General features: G+C 43.2%; 1 protein-coding gene across 1 annotated transcript in view; it reads left to right on the forward strand.

The window, feature by feature from the left end:
- The first annotated feature begins 6,877 nt into the window (after window positions 1-6,877).
- The window catches only part of TBX20 (T-box transcription factor 20), a 51,810-nt gene continuing 35,400 nt past the window's right edge, over window positions 6,878-23,287 (forward strand). The window contains exons 1-5 of the mRNA XM_007128291.4: window positions 6,878-7,371; window positions 10,758-11,016; window positions 12,027-12,191; window positions 16,600-16,708; window positions 20,350-20,508. Coding sequence (XP_007128353.1) covers window positions 7,245-7,371; window positions 10,758-11,016; window positions 12,027-12,191; window positions 16,600-16,708; window positions 20,350-20,508 — 819 coding nt within the window. The 5' untranslated portion in view covers window positions 6,878-7,244. The remainder of the gene's footprint in view (window positions 7,372-10,757; window positions 11,017-12,026; window positions 12,192-16,599; window positions 16,709-20,349; window positions 20,509-23,287) is intronic.

Below are 23,287 nucleotides of genomic sequence, written 5' to 3' on the forward strand. Positions count from 1 at the left end.
GATATTATCAACATTATGTATTTCTTGGGAAGCCTACTGCAGCGCCCGGCACATATTAAATGTGCAATAGAAGCTCTTTCCAATGCATCGAAAAACTAGCATCCAGGAATTGAAATGTACGCAAAATGCCTTGAAACTACGTGAGTTAATGTAAGAAGATGCAGCCCAAAGGCCATCTGTGGACCTCGAGTCTTTCCAGCAAGGGCGTTCACAACAGAGAGGCAGCGTGTCTGAGCATCCCCGGGGACCTGGCCCCTTCCTAGTGGTGAAGTATGAGTTTCTCTTACACCATTGAAATCGAGTGAGACCCAGAGCCTTTCACAGACTCCAGAGAGAAAGCTGTTTCTTACATTCCTTACAATTCCAGAGTGGAAACAGGGGCTCTTGGACACAGTTCTCCATCAGATCTAATTTGTATCAATTACAAATTTGTAATCTGTATTAAATTGAAAAGGGGCCTCGCCAAAGTTCCAGAGTTGGCCAATAGTAGTATCTGTGAAGTCCTTTACCCTCACACGGACATTAACCTTCACAACAAACTTGATGAAGGCATTATCATCAGAAAACCATATTTTACAGATATGGAAACAGAGGCATTTGCCCAAACTGGTGTTTCTAATGCCAGGCTCCACACCTTCCTCTGCAAGCTGTTTTATTAAGGTTGTTTAGTCTGCCTTTATGCCCTTACTTCCTAAGAGTTCTTTTAGCTCGATGTTGAGAAAACTGTAATGTATACTTTTCATATCGATGTTCTTTTTATACATCTCCAGCTAGGTTTTGAATCCTTGATAGGCAGGGATCATATGCAAATTATCCAGCCCCATCCCCACCCCAATAAGCCAATGCCTTGTCCACAATGAATGAATGCCCATAAACAGGTTGAATTGGGTATCTCTGCTCCTTGTTTCCTCAAGTCTTTATCACAATTTCTATTTATTTGTGTGTGTATGGTTTCATGTGTTTATTATTGGTGTCTCCCACCAGACTGTGAGTTGCATGAGGCAGAAATTTTAGGGTTCTGATCACTGGTCTATTCATGGAACCTAGCACAGTACCCAGCCCAAAGTAAGTACCATTTATTAGATAAATGAACAAATACTCTGCATTCTTTGTCTTTTACTAGATACATACATCTTTGTTCCCTTAAAAAATACAAGCTTCAAGTCGTCTGGAACATGCTGACATTTGGGAATAGGCACCCAAGCCCTTACTGGGTGTATTTTGCCCTCCGTGGGTAAGGGAATAAAATGAGCTTCAATCAAATTGCTTCTGGGGAGACTTGCAATGGGGGCTGGCAGCAGATACCTTGTAGGACTACTTCCTGCCTGGGTCTTCCCCGCCTTGATCTCCCAAACCTCTTGATAAGGACCCAGACAAGTTGTCACCAAACAGCTGGCTCCAGCTCCTGAAAATCGAAGGCAGGACGTGCTCCAGCAATCACCCCGGGGACAGGGTGCAATTGGTTGTCGGAAGGCTGGATCACCTTCCAAAATGTGGTAATCACTCTAAGTTTAATTAGGTGACATCTGCAAAACTGACGCTACTTTGCGAGAGGAGGGGCACTGACAAGACAGCTGTGGTTGCTCTTCTACAGAAATTGACTCATTTAGTTTTCAGTTTGTTTTTAAACACCTAAGAAATCACAGCTCAGGAAGGACGCTTGGGCTGCCTGTCTGGCTGTGGTGTGCCCTATCCACGCAGGCCCCACGCCTCCCCACCGGTGGGCCAGGGCACCCAGCCAAGATGACCTTCATCCTGATGCAGGGGACCATCCTCTGTCCACCTTCCTCCTCCTAGTGGGGGTTCCCGCTTAAACAGTCCAGTGTGCACGATAATGGCAGGGGCGATGCTTTCAAAGCTAGAGATTTGGGTGGAAATAATCGCTCTACTGATTATTATCAGTATAATTTCGATCCAATTCTTAAACTTCCTGACCCAGCCAAGACTAGGATGAGAGCCTAAAATTTAAGGGGGTGCCAAAAAACTAACAATGAAATGATATTTCAATGCAGTAATTTAAAAGATCAAAATTCATGCAAAAATTCATGACGTACGAAATATCTAAGTGTTAAACACAGGATTGGTCAGCAGCCAGGCGGTTGAGAGAGGGAAGGCGAAGATGTCCCAAGAGGAGGATTGGAAAAGGAGGGCGGGAGCCGGTATGGAGGAGGAGGAAGGAAGGTGGAGGAGGAAAAAGGGTGGAGGAGGGGTGGGAGAGAGCTGGTCTGGATTCCTCGCCCACAGGGTCAGAAGAGATTTCTTTGCTGTTCTTGGGATCACGCTGCGAATTTTGCACCCAATTCTAATGTACAAGTTCTGCCCTGGTCAGGAGGAGGCCTGGGGCGCCTAGGGTCGGTCCCTGCAGTCTAGAGCTCCTGCGGAACAAACCTGCATGCGAGTGGTCGAGAGAAGGAGCGGGAGGGTCGCGACCCTAAGGGATCAGCCTGTGAGGAGCTCTGAGGCCTCGCGCCTGATCTCTGCCCGTAGGCCCGGTGGCTCCACGCGACGGGAACCGGAGAAGGCCCCGGGCGTGCAAGTTCCCGTAGCCGGGGGGTGGCGCGCACCCACAGACGCAGACTTCCCCAAGCCTGAGGCCCGGCCGGCAACGTCGCAGTGCCGGGGCTCTGGCCCGGAAAGATTTTTCCCTTCACTCTCTGAGGGCGTAGGCCCTGGAGATGGGCGCAACCTGCCTTAGGCCCACAAGACGTCCCTTTCCTGGGTTCCACAGCCGGGCGCCAATGTGAAGTCCCGGGACGCTTGGGCGCGCGCGCGCGCACACACACACACACACACACACCCCACACCCCCCCCACACACACACCCCACCCCCCGCTGGATGACACTCTGGCCGCGCCCCTCGAGGAGCTGATCTATGCTTCGCCCTTAGAACCGGAATTGGGCGAGGGCGCCTCGAGTCGCCCGGCCCTGGGGCCTCCGGGGTGGACCTGAGCTCCGGACGTTCCGGACCCGTTCTTGCGGCCGGGACTGGAAGGGGTGCTTCTCGGGGACCACTTGGGTTCAAAAAATTAACTCCGTCAGGATGTGCATTAGAGCCTTGGTCCGGGCTCCTCCGAGGAAAGGCTCAGACCACTCACCTTGCCGCACAGTGAAATCGGAGGCTGCGCCGCGCGCTCCCTACTCAGCCCAGGGATGCGCGCTGCTCACGGCGCGCCCCCGGGACGTGTAGCACCGGCTTCCAGGGGGCTGCGGCCGCGCTCCCTACGCTGCTTCGGGTGTCTTTCTTGTTCGGTAAACTGAATTTAGGAATCCAAAGGCACCGAAGCCCATTTCTTTTGCTTTTAAGGAGTTTACCAAAAAGAGCGAAAAACAGGATGGGGACGAGATCTCGGGAGTAGAGCTGCCCTTGCGTTGAGAAGCGGGTCTCCTTTCTCGCCCTCGGGTACCGGGCGGTGCTCTTGTTGTGGCACCGGGTCCTGCCGCTCCGGGCGCAGTCGTCCCACGCGGGTGGAGGGTACTAACCGCTGTCAGCGGAGGGTTCCGCGTTAGTGTTAACGTCCATTAAGCGAGGGGCTATTGGCCAAAATCGTGAAACCGTTTCTTCCTGCACAGTTCTGGGGTCGACCAACTTTTGAGTTCCGGAGACTACAAATGACAATTTGAAACGGTAGTGTGTATAAAGAGACATCTTCCAGTCCTCCATATAATAAAACTCCGTATAACCAGACTCAGACATATAACCCCAAATTTTAATTCCTAGGCTCCCAAGTTTAGCAAGATGTAAATAATGGTCCATTACCACAATGTGACCCCAATCCGTACATTCCAAAACTGTCTACACAGCTACCTGTACGTGAGCGAGCACGCGAAGGAAAGATCTCTGAGATCGCGAAACTTCAGCTCAAAAGTTAAATATAATAAAATGCTGTACTGATGGTTTACTTATATTGGGGTAACTGTTTAGGCGCTTTATGCACCTTAACCCGTTTACTCCACAGAGCGATATTCTAGGTAGGAATAAATTATTGGTCTATTTTAATGTAGATGATGAAACTAAGGCTTTGAGAAATTTAGGTAACCTGTACCGAGTCTCAGGGAGGGCTAAAGTGGGCTAAGGTCAAGATTCAAAGCCTTCTCCAAGTGCAAGGCACTTTCCGGTGTCCAAGAGTCGCCCCCGCCCTCCTGAAGTCAGCCTGAGAAGGGCCTTCAGGGAAGTGTTAATGTGATTGCTTTGTTCCGACCCCCTCGGTGGCTTTACCTGTTAACCTGCGCTAACACCTGGGTTTTGAAGGGACCTCAGAACTGGGCGATCTCCTCTTCGGGTGGGCTTTGAATCACCCTGTGACGGCACCTCTCTGCCAAGCACTGGTTCCCCGTTTTTATAGCACGGTATTGATTTGCAGAGGCAATAAATCTAAGAGAAGGGACAGTGTGCCCCTGATAATTATGTTGTAGTATACATTTTATTGCCGCGGTTTCAACACCAACGAGATGCATCACTTTTTAGGGATCCCCAAACGGCTCACCTCTAGAGCCCGAATTTGTTTAAAGTGGCCCTTTCAATTCCTGTGGTGTGCCGCCTGCCTCCGCACGTGCTAGCTTAGCTTCCTATTTTGCCTGCAGTAGGATGAATAGTCAAAGTTCGCTGCCCACCAGGGACCCAGAATTGGGCTAAGGCCCCGTGGGCAACTGGAGAAGTGGAAACTGATTGGGGGCAAATCATTTTTCCCCTTGCTCCGCCAATATTTCTAAAAATGTCGCTGTCATGAAATTATTCAAATTCCAGCCTGAACCGTTAAGATAATTAAGATATGATGTTTCCTCATAAGAAAACTGAAACCAGCAAATAAGATCTTCGATGCCCAGTTGAAGCATAAAGTTCTAGACTATGACATCACTGACCCAAAACAAACAACCCCCCACCTCGTGCCCCCCAAAAAACCTCATGACAGAAATCTCTCTTCCTGGCCAAACAGTGAGCACTTGAGACGGGACAGGGACAAGCTTGCGCCTTACATTCAAACAAGGGAAATGTCACTGTTGCATTGACTGAGATAGGGTGTGTGTTGGGGGGGAAGCTTTATTAACCCAAGGGTCTGGGCTGTCCAAAAACAGCAAAGGACCAAAGACTCAAGAATAGAAAAGAATCTGTAGGCGCATGCGGTGGTTTAGCCTCTATTCTTACCAAAGTTTAATCTGAAAGCATTCTCAGCCGGCGTTACTCTACTGTGGATCTCCCGTGAATAGCCCAGGCACAGCTGCAGGGCCCAGGTGTGATCAAAATCTTCGCCTGGAGTGCAGGTCTGCGCCTCTAGCCGGCTGGGCCGATTTTAGGGGAGATGCACCACCCTGCCAGCCAGACCCGGTTTCTCACTCACAAAGCAAATGGACACAGGCTGGAAGACGGCGTAAATCCCTTCCAGCACAAAAGTCTATAGTTTTACAAATTTCCCCCTAATTTACATACACTCTCTGTACACCGAGACTAATATCAGAATGTTCCTTAGTCACTCTCATGCAGTACATTGTTAGAAACTATTGATACACGGTGACAAGACAGGCGTAAATCAGGAGTCCCCCAGCTGTCATCATGTTACTTACATGGACGATTTCAACTTTTGACTTTCAGGTTTTTTTCCCCATAAGTTTATTTCAGGGGGTGGGGAATGTGTGTGCCGTGGAGAGAGAAAAATGTTGGTGGGAAATGGGAGCTGCTTTCCTTTCTTTCTTTTTTTTCTTTCCTTTCAAGACCCACCAAGAGGCTCCTAATCGCCAAACCGACTGACTGGAAAGGAGCGCAAATATTTACATGTACAGCTTGAGTGTGTGTGTCAGCCTAAGTTTACACGGCTCCGAGTGAAGCGGATTACCCTGCGAATTCGGAGAATTTAAGTTATTCAAGCTGAACATGGCCAACAAGACGACCCCCATAAGGCCGTGGGAAGTCCAGGTCGCAACTGAGTTTGTGAAGGCTGAAGGTTCCGTGTCCCGCAAGCCCGGGCGCTGTGAGGCTCGCACTCTCCAACTGCGCGTCGCGTGGTCCCAGCAGGGTGCCGCGCCCCCCCCCCACCCCGGCAAGGCGTCTGCCCTTCGCCTTCCCCTCGCTCAAGGCCCGATTTTCGAGAGTCCCTCTCGAGAACAGGAACCCTTAATGAGAGGCGCACCGGTGTGCAGAAGAAGCCATGGTTCTGAGATCATCCTTTGCCAAATGCTCACAGCCCTCAGCGTATCTTTTGCAGGGCTGCATCTCTCCAGCCCCACTGTCTAGCAGCCAGAGTTTGGAGCCCAACGAGTGCAGGGATCCAGCCCTGGGTGCTGCCCGGCGAATGGGCTCTGGCCCATTGGCGCCAGCTCTACGGCGTCGGTTTCTGCCCTACTTAGCGCTTTCTAACTTTCTTTTGCAACTTTGAGCACCAGTAAGAAAAAGAATGGAAGGAGCAAAAACTCCCCGAGGCTTCCTCTGGTCTACGTTCCCGAGATCCCAGGTCTTAGGACGCGACCAAAATGCCCCCTCCCGACAGCGATCACCTCCTTCTCACTCCTGGACTGCGAGACCAGGCTGGCTGCGTCCGCGGCCGCTGCGACAGCCTGGTGGTGTCACCCCATTCCCCGAACGGGTGCCATACTCCAGCGGGCTGCTAAGGGAGGCCACGCGGGCGCCGCGCCCCGGGCGCGCCCTCCCCACCCGGCCCCGCGGCCCCGCCCCCGGCGGCGGAATCAGGAAGCGGTGACGTGTAGCGGCGCTGACTGGCTGCGGGCCGCCGGGATCGCAGCTGCCAGCAAATTAAGGCGCAGGGCGGCGAACGCCCGGGCGCAGTGTCCTCCGCGCCCCGCCGCGCTAGCACGGCTACGCTCCCGCTCCCAGGCAACCACCCCTTTTAGCTGCGCTCGGCCGCTCCGACTGTCCCCAGAGTGGGGAGGGAGGAAAGACGTGGAGCGGGTGCTGCAGGACCCCTGGGCTTTGCGCAGCTGATGCTCGTCTCCAGCTTCCGGAGGCACAGCCTGTGGTCCTACGGAGCGTCCCGGTGCTTGCACACCTAGCTGAGACCGTGGTTGGTCCTCTCCGGCTAGTTTGAAGTCTCTGCGGCTCGAGGCTCTTGCGGTGGGGGAAAGGAGAGGCCGGTGTGGAGCTCTCGGGAGGTTGGGGCTGACTCATCTAGAGTCCCCGACTCCCCTGTGATTGCACTTGGAAACTTTCCGCTGTGTTTCAGTCTCTGTCTCTCTTGGGGAAGCTGGACGGCAGTTCGGCAGGCCAGGTCCCTGGCCAGGACCGCGCACTAGGGGCCATGGAGTTCACGGCGTCGCCCAAGCCCCAGCTTTCCTCCAGGGCCAACGCCTTCTCCATCGCCGCGCTGATGTCGAGCGGCGGCTCCAAAGAGAAGGAAGCTACGGAGAACACTATCAAACCACTAGGTAAGTCGGGTGCTAGACCGTCGGGGGTGCGCAGGCACGGGAGTGCTGCACATTTGTCTGTCCCTCTGCTCCCTAGCTTCAGGAGGCTCTCCAGGGTGGCCACCTTTCCCGGCTCGCGGCAGCTCTGACCCTCAGGCCATAGACTATTCGTTGCGGGTGGGAGATTTTTTTTCCTCTTAGGCCCGATTTCTTTGGGGACTTCACAGTCTGTTAAATGCAACCGGTTTCGTATCTCGTACGTACATCGCTAGTCGCTTTCCCTACCTATTTGTCTAGAATCCTTATGTCAAGTCGGACATCCGGTGTGTGTAACTTTGTTGGGATAAAAACATTTAGGGGATAAATAATAATAAAACCCCTTTTAAAGACTCAACAGGATTAACGATGCTTGTAACACCTGCTTGTGCATTTGAAACCAAGGAGACTCTGACTTCACAAGAAACTAGTTTAATTTTGTTTTTCCTCCGACTTGAATAGACTACACAAAGTCAGCTCCTTAAGACAACTGTCAAGTGCTGTAGAATAAGCCAGTTGTCCCCGCATGAACCATTTTCTTCACAGAAGCTCTAGACTTATCTGTAAGACATCATTTCATAACTGCCGTCATTTTCAGTGGAGGTTGGCAAAAACATTAGCCAGTTACCATTTCCCAGATTCCTCAACTTTTAGCTATACTGTTTATTTAACAACCTTTACCATTTATAGAAGACACTACTCTCAGAGTAAAGGGGGAAAAAAGGGGACTATATTCCCCTTACCACGAGTGAATTGTGTGGGAAAGAAACTGCTGGAGATAAGTGTTTTAAGTCCCTTTACAACTGAGGGAGAAAGAAGTGTTCTCATCATCACCTCTTGGGTCCCCGGGTAATAATTATTCCACATCCTGATCATCTGGTAGCCCTAAAACTGTGGAAAGCATCAAATAGCTAACTTAGGGTAATATTTTAAAAAACTTTTAAACTCTAGTCAATTTTTTCCTTCCTTCTCCCTGTCCTTCTCAACATTTTAACATCACATACCTTGAAACAACAATAATAATATAAAAGATGAAATATTAGAGATGAAAAATAAGGGGCCTGGGCAGAGAGAGAACAGAGAACTAAAATCCCTGCAGCAGCTTAGAACGAAGAAAAAGGAAACCGGAAGATCTCCAGAAAACATGTCAAAAAGTCTCTCCTCCAAGGTTTGCACTCCCTTTCCCTGGTTCTTCCCACCTATCCTCCCGTGTAAATCTAAACCTGCCAAAGAAATGGAACCAACCAATCAGACAAACTCCAACTGTTTAGAAAAAAATTCACCACCAATTTCAAAGTTACGTTTGTGGCACTTCCCAACATTATCCGCTTCTATTTAGGGGGCCTCTGAATTCTTTATAAATGCCCCCATTACAATTTGGTAGCTAGCAGGAAAAGAGGATTTCAGGTTAAAATTCCTGACAGAAGTACAGACAGTAGACTGGGAAACATGCCAGCTTCAGCTCCACTGTCATTGCAACATTGCTTTCCTTCTCTACTTTCCTGCGAAAAAAAACCACCTTCCTCTGAATTCTAAATTATAAAACCATTCACAGCTCACGGCACCTCCACCCTCACCCCAGTCTGTAAAATGAGCATCCTCCCTCCCCTGGGGCTTTTGAGACCGGCTCCAAAAAGAACCAGAAGGCATTCTAGTCCCTTTCAGGGGCCAGTTCAACAGAGCACAATTAGCAGCTGTAAGCCAAGGACTCCAGCATGTGAAATACCTGTTAAGAGAGAATGAAACACTAGGGAGATGCTGAAGAAACTGTAGGGTGGGAGTCACAAGTGTCTCATTACTGCTCATTTAAACACGTTAAATCTACTCAGAAGAACCACCTCAGACGACTAGATCATTAATTTTTTAAAAAACTGAGATACAATTGACATATAACATTGTGTTAGAGCATTTCTGTATCATTTTCTTCTTCCTCCACTTCCCAACCCTGACCCACTGGTTAGTCTAGAGCTTACAGCATTTGCGTTTTTCAATTGTCAGAAAATTTCTAAGGCTACTTGTTAATTCCCTATAAAGATGTTATGTGAATGTTTCTGAAAACATTAGTAAAAAATATGATTTTGCCATGGCATGGTTCTCTTTGAATTTGAAAACAGAAGGATAAGATAATTTGGTTATTCTTAATTTAAAATGCTTCCATGAGTTGGATTATTATTTTAAGAGAAAAGAAGGTAAAAATTCTCTACTTCCTGCTTGCCTGCCCCAAGTCAAAAGAGAAATAAAACATTATATATGTGTGTGTGTATGTACGTGTGTGCGTGTGTGTGTGTGTGTATATATATATATATATATATAACTTGTTTCAATTCCTTGAGGGCACTTAGAACAGAGTTGTTTGAAGTTCAGTTTCACATTGTGGATTCAAGTAGTTTCTTTTTTAAAGGATGCAAGATAATTGGGACAATTACAGAGCTCCCCCTGTATTCCATCAAAGTGACTGGTGTAGTCCCAGGCCATTATCATCTGTGGGGAAGAATGTTTGGTTCGTAGGCAGTGGTGTTTCAGCTTGATGGTAGATGGCAAACTGTTCTTCCTACTTTAATACTCTGCTCTTCTGGGTTTGGGGTTCTTTTGCTCACTTCCAAAACGTTCTTGAGAGAGAGAGAGATACACATATCATCCCTCAAGTACTTGTTTCAAGCCCGGTCCAAAAAAATTGGCCCAGAGATTGTACTCCTGTGATTTAACAAGCAATAAATATGCTAGTCTTTCATAAGATCTCAGGCTGGGAGGGAAATTATAAAAATGCCCTAACGTAACATCTGAAAGCCTAGGAAACTGGGAGCCAGGCAGAGAAGTGAAGTGACTTAATTTTTGTAACCCCCCGCCAACACCCCTTTTTCACTTTCTCTTATGGGGAGGTGACTCCAGGAGGGAAGGGAAGTTCCTCTCAAAGTGAGGAAGGTGCTGATTTCTTCATTCCCTTGATCTCCCTGCAGAAAAGTGTCCTCTTTGTCAATGAGGGAGAACTGGCACTAGTGCCCACAAGCTGTGAAGTCTAGAACATGGGAGGGATAACAACAGGACTACTTGCTTTTAATTCTTTATGATCATGCCTTTCCCTTTATCCACTCCTCGCATTTCAATTCTCCAAAGTGGGTTTCAGTAATGGTGGTAACAAACCATGGTTCTAAAACTCACTCATTTGGTTCCGTAAGCAAGCAGGAGCCATGTCACTTCACAGGAATTTCAGGCTTAATTTATATAGTGATGGGTTATTGCTGCCCTTCCGGAGATTCTGTGCGTAACTTTTCCAAAGTCAAATCCAGGAACCTATTTCAGTTGCGCTGTTCTCCTTCCTGTATCTTTGCTTGACAGAATTAGCTGTCATTCTCAATCCTCTTTGCCTGCAGAACAATTTGTTGAGAAGTCGTCCTGCGCACAGCCCCTGGGCGAGCTGACCAGCCTAGATGCTCACGGGGAGTTTGGTGGCAGCGTCGCAGGCAACAGCAGCCCATCCTCCTCCTCTCTGTGCACTGAGCCGCTGATCCCCACCACCCCCATCATCCCCAGCGAGGAAATGGCCAAAATTGCCTGCAGCCTGGAGACCAAGGAGCTCTGGGACAAATTCCACGAGCTGGGCACGGAGATGATCATCACCAAGTCTGGCAGGTTGTAGGAGGGCGTGTCGGGTGAGGAGTGGGGAGAGGGAAATAGTGCCCTGGGTGGCAGAGCGAGTTTCCAGGAACTGGGTGAAACTCTGCTGGTCCTAGGCTCCAAGAGGAAGCTTCGCTCAAGGAGGGTTTCTTTCGGCAGACTTGCTTTTGGAAAGAGCTGCTGAGACAGATGTCCAGGCATTTGCTTTCTTGGGATCTGGCAGTGGGAAGCCCCACCCCTGCCCTAAGGGCATGGGACTGGGATCTCTGGCCCCTCGCAGCCTGGGATGGCTTCTGGGTGCAGGGTCGGCATCTGGAGGGAAGCAGGAACTCAGCTCGTGCCGGGGTACAGGGCGGGCTGCTGGGTGCTGTGACGGAGGCAGGCGGCTTCCCTTTTATCAGCCTCAATTTGCAGAAGCTCCCATTAAAAACTAAAATGAAAACCTGGGAGGAAGAATGAAATTTGAAACGACCACTCCCGGTAGTAAGGAGCTCTGGTGCAGGGGCCCCCTTGGCGCCGAAGTGGGCTGACTCAGGGCAGGCAGGAAGTCCCAGGTGCAGGCTGCTCCTGGGACTGGGGCTAAGGCTCCGGGGGTCGGTGGCCCCTTGGCGCCTGACTGCTCCAGCTCTCAGGACTCTGGGACACACCGCCCAGAGTCTCCCTAAACGAAACCCAACTTGAGAACCCTGCTCTGGCTTTCTACTAAGGCAAGAGTGAGTTTTCTCCCTGCAAGGCAAGGAGGTTACAGGACTCCGTCTGCTCTGGAGACTTTGGTCTGCGAGCCTAATGGGCTTGATGATTTAGCACAGGATTTTCCCTAATCACAGACCTTTGGGTATTAATGAGGACTCCTACAGAGATGACACTTAAGATTATCTAGGCTCGGGAGAAGGTCAGTCTCCGTATTCACATCTCTGAATGGCTTTACAGGAAACACAAAGAGTTTGGGGGCTGGGTAGGGAGGGAAGGCGGACCCTTTTCCTCCCTCTCTAATTCCGGTAATTCTCTTTGTCTCACTGTGTCAGGAGGATGTTTCCTACCATCCGTGTGTCCTTTTCCGGCGTGGATTCTGAGGCCAAGTACATAGTCCTGATGGACATCGTCCCTGTGGACAACAAGAGGTACCGCTATGCCTACCACCGGTCCTCCTGGCTGGTGGCTGGCAAGGCGGACCCTCCGCTGCCAGCCAGGTTTGTGCCTCCAGATTTTCCAGCCAAGCAAAATGTGTATTAACCTTGCTGGCAGAATGTCTCCTGCCCTGGTTGTTTGAATTTTAAGCAGGTCTGTTTTTAAAGCCGTGAGTTCTGGTAAGAGAGCTTTCCAAGCCCAGACACTCCAGGATTAACTACACAAAATATGGGTTAGTCTCTGAGAAAGGCAAGAGTTTGTATGCAGAACATTGCCTTTAATTTTATCTTTCATCATAATTCATTTCAAAGTTTTTCTTAAATTTCAATTGGAATATTTATTAGAAATCTGGACCCATTTCATATGGCATCCATCATTTCTATTTGGCTAACACCCATCAGAATAAACCTATTGATGAAGTGGCTGCCCTAAAATCCTTTTCAGAAGTGTGCATTTTAGTAAAGTAGTTGCTTATAGTAAATATTTGTTATAACGTGGTTATAACTTCACATAGTAAATATCATATTGGTAAAATGTGGTTGTTTTTGACCAGCAAAAGGCTGAGATTTTTAAGTAAGAAAAACAAACTCTTTTTTTCCTTCATTACAATTAGTGGATAAATGTAATTCGACATCAAGTTAATATTCTTCTACTGAATTTGTTTTTCTCTTTCTGACTTACTTCACTCTATATGACAGTCTCTAGGTCCATCCATCTCACTACAAATAACTCAATTTCATTTCATTTTATGGCTGAGTAATATTCCATTGTATACCATATGCTAACACATATATATGGAATCTAAAAAAAAAAAAGGTTCTGAAGAACCTAGGGGCAGGACAGGAATAAAGACGCAGACGCAGACGTAGAGAATGGACACTTGAGGACATGGGGAGGGGGAAGGGTAAGCTGGGACGAAGTGAGAGAGTGGCATGGACTTATAAACACTACCAAATGTAAAACAGATAGCTAGTGGGAAGCAGCCACATAGCACAGGGAGATCAGTTCGGTGCTTTGTGACCACCTAAAGGGGTGGGATAGGGAGAGTAGGAGGGAGACACAAGAGGGAGGGGATATGGGGATATATGTATATATATATATAGCTGATTCACTTTGTTATAAAGCAGAAACTAACATACCATTGTAAAGCAATTATACTCCAATAAAGATGTTAAAATAAATTCTTTTACTGAGAAATTACTCAATATGTTAGGTAATGACCCAAACAAAACATGTTCGTTTTTGTGCTATTCATTGGTAATGTTTTTCCAGGAGAACTCCGTTTTAAAAATTACATGCAAACCTTTATTGCTACTGCCCAAATGAGCATTCTGGGGGAAAAAAAACAGCAAGTTCTTACTTACATGAATACTAATAGTTTAAGAACAGGACTCTAACTGCATACTTTAATACAAACAATGACTCTTAGCTGACTTTACATTTAGGGTTCTAAAACCAAGCCTTACAGCTTTAAAGTTGTTTTATGACTAAGTAATTTTTATAATTGATTGGAAATTCATATCAGAGCTAAGAATTTATTTAAATGTACAGGTTTAGGAACTCTGAAGTTATGGTTCAAAGTATGGTTCTTTGTTGGTATCTAGTCTGGAGTCTAAGTCAAGGCACAGAATCAACACAATTTACACATACAGTTCAAATGGAATATTAAGCTTACTTAGTGGTTGATCATATTATTGAGCTTACAGTATATTAAATACACTAGAGAAGAGATTAAAAGAAGCCTCTCCAAGTTTTCCATTCCCACAGAGACTAGGAAGGAGATCTTCCCAGCCCTTCCAAATTGATATATTAAATAACATATTAAATAATTTTTAGGACTAAAATTTTTAAATGTCACTGACTTTTTTTTTAAAAAAAGGAGCAAGATTTACAAATTTACAATAGATATTTAAATGAATATAATTAGTGTTCTCTACTATTTACTATTAACTAGCCAGTTCACATTACTCTAGAGCTTCTTTCCAAAATTTACAATTTTTTTTTAAAGGGGGGAGAGAAAGGAAGAAAGAAGAGAGAATGAGAGAAGTATTTTAGCAGATTCCTAACCATTTTTACAAGCAAACCCCTTTTCTTTTTTTTTCTCTAAGTCTTTCCTCTAAGAAGTTAATCACTCTTATTTAGCATACATTTTCCTCCTATCTGAAGGTATGGGGAACTGGTGCAGGCCAGTTGGAAATATGACATGCCTTGTTTATGTTACTAATCTGTTCTGGCTGGAAAAGGAAAGCATGTACCAATACACTATCTTAACTGAAGCATGTTTAAGCTATTGCTGGAATTTTAAGTCCCAGAGGACTTGAGAGAAGCGGGGCTTCCTGTATGCTTTTTCATTCATACTAGTTCAGCTTACTTATATTGATATTAGATTGAAATGTTTTATGCATTATAGGACAGAAATATTCTAGATCATATAAGCAACTGTTCTTTATTATTATTAAAAGACATAGTGCTATATTTTCTAGCTCCATATGAGAAAGTTGAAGAACTTGGGAGGTGATCATTTTTGAACTGATGGTAGAAATTCCTTGCAGTTCTAGTTCTTTGAAGCACTTTATTTTAGACTGAAGTTCATCAGTCAGCTGTTCCTTATCAGAAGAAATGATGCTTGACAAGATCATTTGATCATAATAATGGAAAAGACATTACACATGACCTAAGTAATGTTATATTTTCATACAGGACATTTCCTTTTTTTAAAAAGTAGTTGATATTTAAATAAATTAATCTTTATTAATGTTATCATATGTGGTGAATTGATACTTAAAGAGGGACCATCTCATCAACTTCTAGGACTTTAAATATTTTTGAACCTTTTTGGAGGAGTGGGTAGGATATGGTGCTGATTAGTAAAACAACTGCACCTATAAAGTTATAGCCTTGGAGGAGTGACACTTGAAAAGCTATTATGGTTGTGTCATCAAAGAATACTTCAATTGAAAGGCAATTTTGAGCACTCCTTAAAAAAAAAAATCAAACAAACAGGCAGACAAACACCTAAGTTCTTGTACGGGTCTGGTAAGAATCTTTAGTGCTGTCAGCCTGTTTTGTGCTTTGCTTCTCGTGGGCTTTGTGAGTTGCAGCACGTGCACCCAATTCTTCTATTCTTAGTCCTCTGTGTGACAAACCACGGCATAGACTTCTTGTTCTTTACATGAATATGTTTTAAAACTTTTTTCCTTGCCTTTGCCCCAACCATAATATTTGTTTAATGATAGTTATAAAGATTCTACACAAAATATAGATATAAATAACCCATTGCATGGATAAAGGAATTTATCCCATTAAATCAAGGATATTTCCTTCCCCTCTCATTAGTTCTATGATATACCTGACTTCAGAAACGCTTAGGATTGTGATTTACAAAGAGTTGTACTTAGTGTGAAGCTTGCAGGCAAAACAAATGACCTGCATTTAACTGTCAGTGAGTAAAAGATTGCCTTGAACATAGCAGCTGATCAATAAATGATAAATACTTGATAAGTATATTTTTTCCCATCAAAGTCTTTTTTTTTTTTTTTTTTGCTTAGGCTGTTTACAGATAAATACATTGAATATTTGAATTTTACCCAACTTGTTTTCACTCTCCTTAGTGAGCACTTAACTAGGTGATGATGAAAGTAGTAATATTTAAAGTACCAGGAGAAGCAAACAGACTATTGTGATCTGTGGACTATTAAAAGTTCCCCAGGTCACTGTATTAAAATTATTCTGTCTTGTTTATAAAGAACACAGACTTTAAATTGAATCACCTTCAAGTTTAAATGAATAGATTCTCTAGAATTGTTTCTCTTTTAAATTCTTTGTCTTCATTGCTTTTTAGCAGTGCTTATACTAGGAATTCATTTTGCAATTAGTTATAACCTAGTCTTTCTTTTGAAAACATCTACAACAATAGGATTTTATATTTGACAGAAGCAGACAAGCAGTTGATTAGGTCGATGGGAAAAACCCACCTTTAAAAAAATGGCTTGTTCAGCAAATAACAGAAAATGTATTAAGTACATTTTATTTATTTATTTATTTTTAATTGGACTATAATTGCTTTACAATGTTGCATTAGCTTCTGCTGTACAATGAAGGGAATCAGCTATATGTATACATCTATGCCCTCCCTCTTGGACCTCCCTCCCACCTGCCCCCATCCCACCCAGCTAGGTCGTCACAGAGCACAGAGCTGAGCTTCCTGTGGGACAAACTGGGAGATTAGGATTGACATATATATACTACCATTAGTAGTACCCCTTTTAAATCATTGGTACACAAAGAAACACATTTAGATGTTTCAGCATTATTTTGGTATTGCTATACTATTAAATTTGAGATTATACGAGGCAAATAAAATTCACTTTATATGAGATTTTTGTGTTTCTTTAGAATCAGAATATTTTATAACCCAAAGAGCGATTTTTTTTTTAAAGTCTCAATAAAATTCTCTCATAATTTTCTTAGGCTGTATGTACATCCAGACTCTCCTTTTACTGGTGAGCAGCTACTTAAACAGATGGTGTCTTTTGAAAAGGTGAAACTCACCAACAATGAACTGGATCAACATGGCCATGTAAGTACAGTGCTTGGACTATGCGGATTTCCTGGGATGGAATGGAGAAACCACATAAAGCTTCCTCCCTCGATGTCTCTTCCTCTCTCCCTTTCCCCCTCCCACCCTCCAGCTCTGAGTCATTCTATGAGAACATTCATATGTTCTACAGGGAACCCTGACTGCTATTGTCAAGAGGTCATTTACAGAGATGCTGCATGCCATTTCTATGCAAGAGGGTCAGGGACCTACCTCTGGCACCATGGATTCCTACTTCTGCAACTGCTTTAACACCTGCACCAACTAAACAAAGGGAATGTGCATTTTGGAGGTTACTACAGCCCATTCTTGGATTAAACATCTAATTTCTATCAGTGGTATATCAGATAACACAGCATAAAGGGAATGGGGCTGAGACCTCCTATGGGGGTTTCCCAAAGTGTGTTGTATAGAATACATTCTTGTGAGATGCAATGGGACAAAAGGATTTTATGTACCAATAAATTTGGGAAAGTGCTGTTAGCTCATTATATATCTCCTCTGTAGAGAGCCCTATGAATATTAAAACACAATGAAGTCTTGCAGTTAAAAACAAAACAATTTGATTTTACATCAGTAAGGAGTTCATTAAAATGTTGAAGAAAAGAGAAATTGGAATTCTCAGCTCTTATCAACAGTTAATAGAGCAAATAGTCATTGACACAGGCTTTTCCATATTTGCTAAGACTGCTTTTTAAGGAACTATCTATGCTGTTATTTCATGCTCTTAAATAAAGATTCACATTTTTTAAAATCTGTTTTAGATTTTATGCTAAGAAAACTTTAGACAGACATGCATGCTTCTTTTTGATGAGGAGAATACTGTTTCTTTTTTTGCCTCGTTTGCCAGAAAGCACATTGGGATTTTCATAGTTGCTTTCCTTGGCTTAGATATTCTGATATAATTATTCTCTCTCTTATCCATAACCTTTATTAAGGCTCCTGTTACTTAAGGTTTTAGTTTTTACTGGATTTATGCAATTCAGAAAAAGAGTTTCAAAACATTTCTCAAAAAAGACGGTTACACGTAGATAAGAGAGAGCTCTAGACGTGGTTTCAAATGGTTGGATTGAACCCGGAACCAAGTAAATCACTTCAGGCACTGCCACCATCCAGATGCCCACAGGAGATCTTGTTTATCTCGACCAAGTCAGAGTAGCCAGGTTAACTCACAACTCTGCTGGTGGCACTGTTGGGATGTTGGAAGTAGGTTAACAGGCTTCTGTTACTTGATGTATTGGAAAAGATAACTGACTTTTTTTATCTTCAAGGATGTTGGCAGAATTGTCCTTTCTTTCAGATGTTTTCACTGACAGATTTTTTTTTCAGGTTAAAATTTATGAAGTATCTGAGAGACATTTTCTGTAGGCCCATGATCATTCTTAATGTCATTCATATTAAAATTTCTTGGGCTCCACTGAAATCTTTGCAGAGAGAAATGAAATTTTTTTATGGTTCTAGTATTTTCCAATGTGAAACTTTTATAAGAACTGTTTGGGTTTTTCCAGAAAGACCTGAGAATTCATTTTGAGATCAGTTGTCCAGAACTGATATGTTTTCCTTTTAGCATCAGCTTCATGGATGGGAATAGCACTAAGCTATATTTCAGGAGCTCTGGGTTCTAGTCTGATTATGCTAAGATTAGACCTTGACAAACTGTTTAAGTCTTACATGGTTGCTAATATCCATTTTAGCTTTAAAATTTTATTATTTAATATAACTCTTTATCACCAGAAATAGTGTATTCTGAAAAGTACCAGGAAATATTTTTAGATCCTGTGGTGTTTAGCCAAGTTCTTTGAATCAGTCCTAAAGAAGCCCCCTTTGTAGATGCATTCCAGGAAAATTTCTTATTTCCAGGAATTTATTTCTTCGATGAAACAACGTCTACATTTCTATCAGTGTTTCTTAGCCCCATGAAAGCTTGAGCAGAGGTTCAAGGAGCCCTGGGATCCGAGACTCAGTCTGGGGTCTGAGTCTGTCCAGCGCCCTTTCCTAAAGGAAATTAACGTGGGAGTGGTATACGAAGAGGGGACCTTATTTAAAGCTTAGGTTTTTTTCCATTGTGTGTGTGTGTGTGTGTGTGTGTGTGTGTGATTTGAAAACTCTATCTTCTTAGTAGAACATATAATGAATGGTCAGGGTTTTCTTATATCAGGATTAGGAGGCAAATGTTTACTTCTGTCACTTCAAGTTTATTCCAGTTTTATGACTGAATATAGATATCTTGAACTCCTTGGAATAAATGCATTACACAAAGAAATAACTTTTTTTTTAAGTTTATTTTGATTCATTTGAACGTCTTATTTGTTTCAGTAATTCCTATTCAGTTCTGGGATCATAAAAAGATGGCATGTTCAAAAATTCAATGCCAGTTAATGCCCTGTAACTTTGTTGGCTTATATCTCAGCATGGAAAGAGATTGATTCTGTATCGGTTATCTCACAGTGACTAGTATTTAACTCTGCTAAAGTCAACCAGTGTTAACACTCACCCACCACACCCAAGTTAGCCAAAGAACAAGAGAGCAACAACACTGCATGCCATTGACCCTAGTCCTGCCACAGCACGTATCAGACACCTCCCCTGAGAGCCAAGCTCTCTGCTAGGCCCTTGGGGTGAAGGGCGTACACTGTAAGCCCTGTTATCCCAAGAAAGACATACTCGACTTTGTAGATTTAGGTAGCTGTCTGGGTTGCGGGGTGGGGGGAGATATGGAAAATCTTTAATATCTGAAAGTAAGTTTTGTTGCTCAAATTTCATAATGGTAAATTATTATATTTTATTTAAGTGATACATGAAAAATACTGTCTTGTTAACAGGGTATATTTCTGATCTCTAAGTACTGGGCAACTTTTAGCAGCTATGGAATGGAAGACGTCCATCACTAATATTCTTATTTAGTTTGTAACTGCAAGTCAGGAATCAATGAAGTTGTCAGAAATGATGACAATGATAATAATAATACAGTTTACTAAGCACTTCCTATTTGCTACGTGATTTACAAGGGTTACAATGTCTGATCCTCACCACAACCCCTGTGAAGTTAATGCTGTTCTTGCATTTAAGAAAAATGAGGTAAGAGAGGTGAGATCACTTGGCCCAAGATTAAAGAGCTAGAAAGTAGCAGATTCAGTATTCCAACCAAGGTCTACCTATACCACACTGCCTTTTAAAATTGTTTTATTCCCTCCATCCCATCTGCCACCAACCCCTCACCCCCCACTGCCCCAAATAACAATCTAGCCTCCTCAAATATGTAATTTCTTATTTTAGAAAATTTAGAGACATACTGCCTTTGGTCTAACCAGACTAAAAAACAAAAGGCGTTTTTTAAAAAATAAACATCCTCCAGATGACTTTTTTTCTCTATCATTTTAGAAAGGACACTTGAAACAACCTGTATTATTTGCAGTTGGTTTGGTAAAACGTGATTCACAATACTCTGCAGTATCATGTGAAAATTATTTGTGTGAAGAATGGAAAGGGTAGATCCTAATCTTAAAACTGCATTTGACACTGTAGATTTTATGGTTCTTTCTTTGCCTCATTGGAATTTGGCCTGTTTATTAGCACTATAAGTACTTAAAATCCAGTACTGTACTTCCCACTCTTTGCTGCAGATAATTTTGAACTCAATGCATAAGTACCAGCCACGGGTGCACATCATTAAGAAGAAAGACCACACAGCCTCATTACTCAATCTGAAGTCCGAAGAATTCAGAACATTCATCTTTCCAGAAACAGTTTTTACGGCGGTCACTGCCTACCAGAATCAACTGGTGAGTCTACCCTTCACAATTTATTTCCCGAATAAGATAAGGCTTTAGGAGAGTTATCTTCTTGGAGAGAAGGGCTATCCCAGTACTCAAAACAGAAATTCACTTTGGAGAAAGCTATGGAGAATCAGCCCCAAGACTTCCAAATATGTTGAGTATCCGTGGCTCAAGGTTATGAAGGTCTGTATTACACCATCTTTCTTAGAACCTTTATACTCCTGGTCAGGCTGTTCACTGCTCACATGTCCCACCCAAACCTGACCCAATCTGCCTTCTCAAATTTTCTCAAGAACATTACCTGCTTACTTCTCTTTCTGGTAGAGCCTCATGACATGCGTTACCATACACTCATTGCTTCATAAAATTTAGAAGTTCAGTTTTTCTGCTAAATTAGCACATGTAGTGTGCTAGCCAACTACCCAAACCACTGATACGTTAGATATTTTGTGAGATTTATTCAGCTGTAATTCAGGGTAAGATAATTCTAGTAGAATGATCTTAAATGCCTCTTTAGAAAATAAACTGTAGTATGTAAGCAGTTGTGTATTTAATTAACATCAAGATATCTAATTTATAATATTGAGTTATATATTTTCTACTCTCTGTTGTAAATCATATTTAAAATTTATGCATTTCTTCATCCATAAGGCTTAGTCCAACTCTACTGTAAATATTTATCAAAGTGTTGCTAAGGACTGGGTCCTGTTAGATACTTCCCTATGTATTCTTTCATGGTCAGCGTAATCTTGAAGGCCAGGGGTAACAGTAACATTCTTTAATGAGGAATCTGAAGCTAAGAGAGGACAAGTAACTTTTCCACAGTCCGAATGGACCAGAAGTAGAATTCCTTTTGATATACTGTACTTTAGTAAAAGGAACTCACATTGTCAGTTTACTCTGGGTTTTGTGTCTTGCTTTTATTTGACTGGTTATAGGTAGCCAGGACTCTTGCTCTCCTCATGTCTTAATGTTATATTTTGGGTTGTGAGTGAATAACTGTTAGGTGCTGCCTGATAGATTGCTCAGAGTCCAGAGTGGGATGGTCAACCAAGGAAACATGGTGTTGAGTCTCTCAGGAAAAGCAAGAAGATGAAACTGAAAGCCCAGGGAGCCCTACACAGATGAGGAAACAGGAAGTCAGAGAAGGGATGTAGAAAAATGGCCAGAGTGGGTATGTGTCTGTAAGGCATAAGCACCTATAATTTCCATATGACTTTGAGTAGATTTCACTTCACCACTGTGGCTGCCATCTTCTTTGCCTGTAAACTGGGACTAAGAACCAGACCATCTTAGAGAACAACTGTAACGATCAAATGAGATGCTGTGCATAAACATGCCTTTGGAAATTGTAAGGCACTCTATAAATAAAGCACGTGGTGACTGTTGGACCGTCTCTGGAGTGTCCAAAGAGGATTTGCTACCATTTGGATTTTTAAATGTTAGTGGCAACTTTTCAATGAGATAAATGAATGTACAAATGTTATACTATTTATCTTTAAGTAAAAGCAAAGTACTGTAACTTTTTAATTATCCTTAAGATAACAACACAAGAGTGGCAACTTTCAGAGAATGCCCAAGCTAAAAATTTGGATACAGAGTGAAGCCCACAAAGGCCTAAAACATAATGCTATTTCTCTTAGAATCTGGAACACTGACATCAACAATCCCATTTTTAATTTATTTGAGGACACATGTAATACAGGTATCACAGGTTCAGAAAAGATTCCTGAAACATTTAATTCAATTTATACTAACTGAATTAGTAGCTTTTATATTATAAAACATCAGATTTATACTAATACAAGAAAACCTGCTGATGTTTGAGAATGAAATAAAAACTTGTCATATGGAAACTTCATTGCTTTTATCAGAATTATCTGTAAAGGGAACCAAAGCAAGAATAGGTAACTTGGGATTGTTTAGTGAAAATTACAGACAGAACAAAATTAAGGAAAGTTCTAAGTGTAACACCTTAGATTTGGTTTAATTGGTGAAGGAGCAATCCTGAATAAATATTGGCAGGACCTCTCATATCACGGAACACGGAATAGGAGGTTATTATCTACATAATTATAATAACAGCTAATATTTGGGTACACAAGGCACCATTTAAAGTGCACTGTCTTATTTAATCCTCACAATGATATTATGAGATAGGAACAACAGTATTTTTATGTTGCATTTTACAGTTCAAAGAATGGAGGCATGGAGTTAAATAACTTATCCAATGTGACCCTGCTGCTCCCATCACAGATATGAATCCAGGTAGTTAGGTTTAAAAGCCTAACCTCTAAGCTTTAGGTGCTTGGTGTCCCCAAGAAAGGGGAACCTCACCTCCTCTCAGCTTGTGACCCTGATGGATTCAAGACATCCTTTTTTAGAGGGTTTCAGTTCTTTATGTTAATTTCTTTTCTTTTTTTTTTCAGCAAGTGCTCATTGCTTACCTGCTGTGTGCAGGGAGCTCTTCACACTGACAGCAGCCAGTGTAACAAGATGGTAATCAACCTATATTGACAGTCAAAATATCCACTGGCATTAGCTGTTTCTAATAGGAGCCATATGCTTTAGTGACATTACCTCACTGAACTCTTTTGTTTCCACTCAACATTTATCTAGAAAATTTTCAAATATCCAAAAGTTAAACAAATGGTAAAATGAATCATGTATACTCTCCACCCATATTCAACAATTAACATTTTTCCAATTTGCTTTACCTCCCCTGCCCCATTTCTCAATCTCTGTACATGTACATACTTTCCCCCTTCTCGCAATCATTTGAAAC

The sequence above is a fragment of the Physeter macrocephalus genome, chromosome 5 (genome assembly GCF_002837175.3).
Source record: "Physeter macrocephalus isolate SW-GA chromosome 5, ASM283717v5, whole genome shotgun sequence".
NCBI classification, from domain to species: Eukaryota; Metazoa; Chordata; class Mammalia; order Artiodactyla; family Physeteridae; genus Physeter; species Physeter macrocephalus.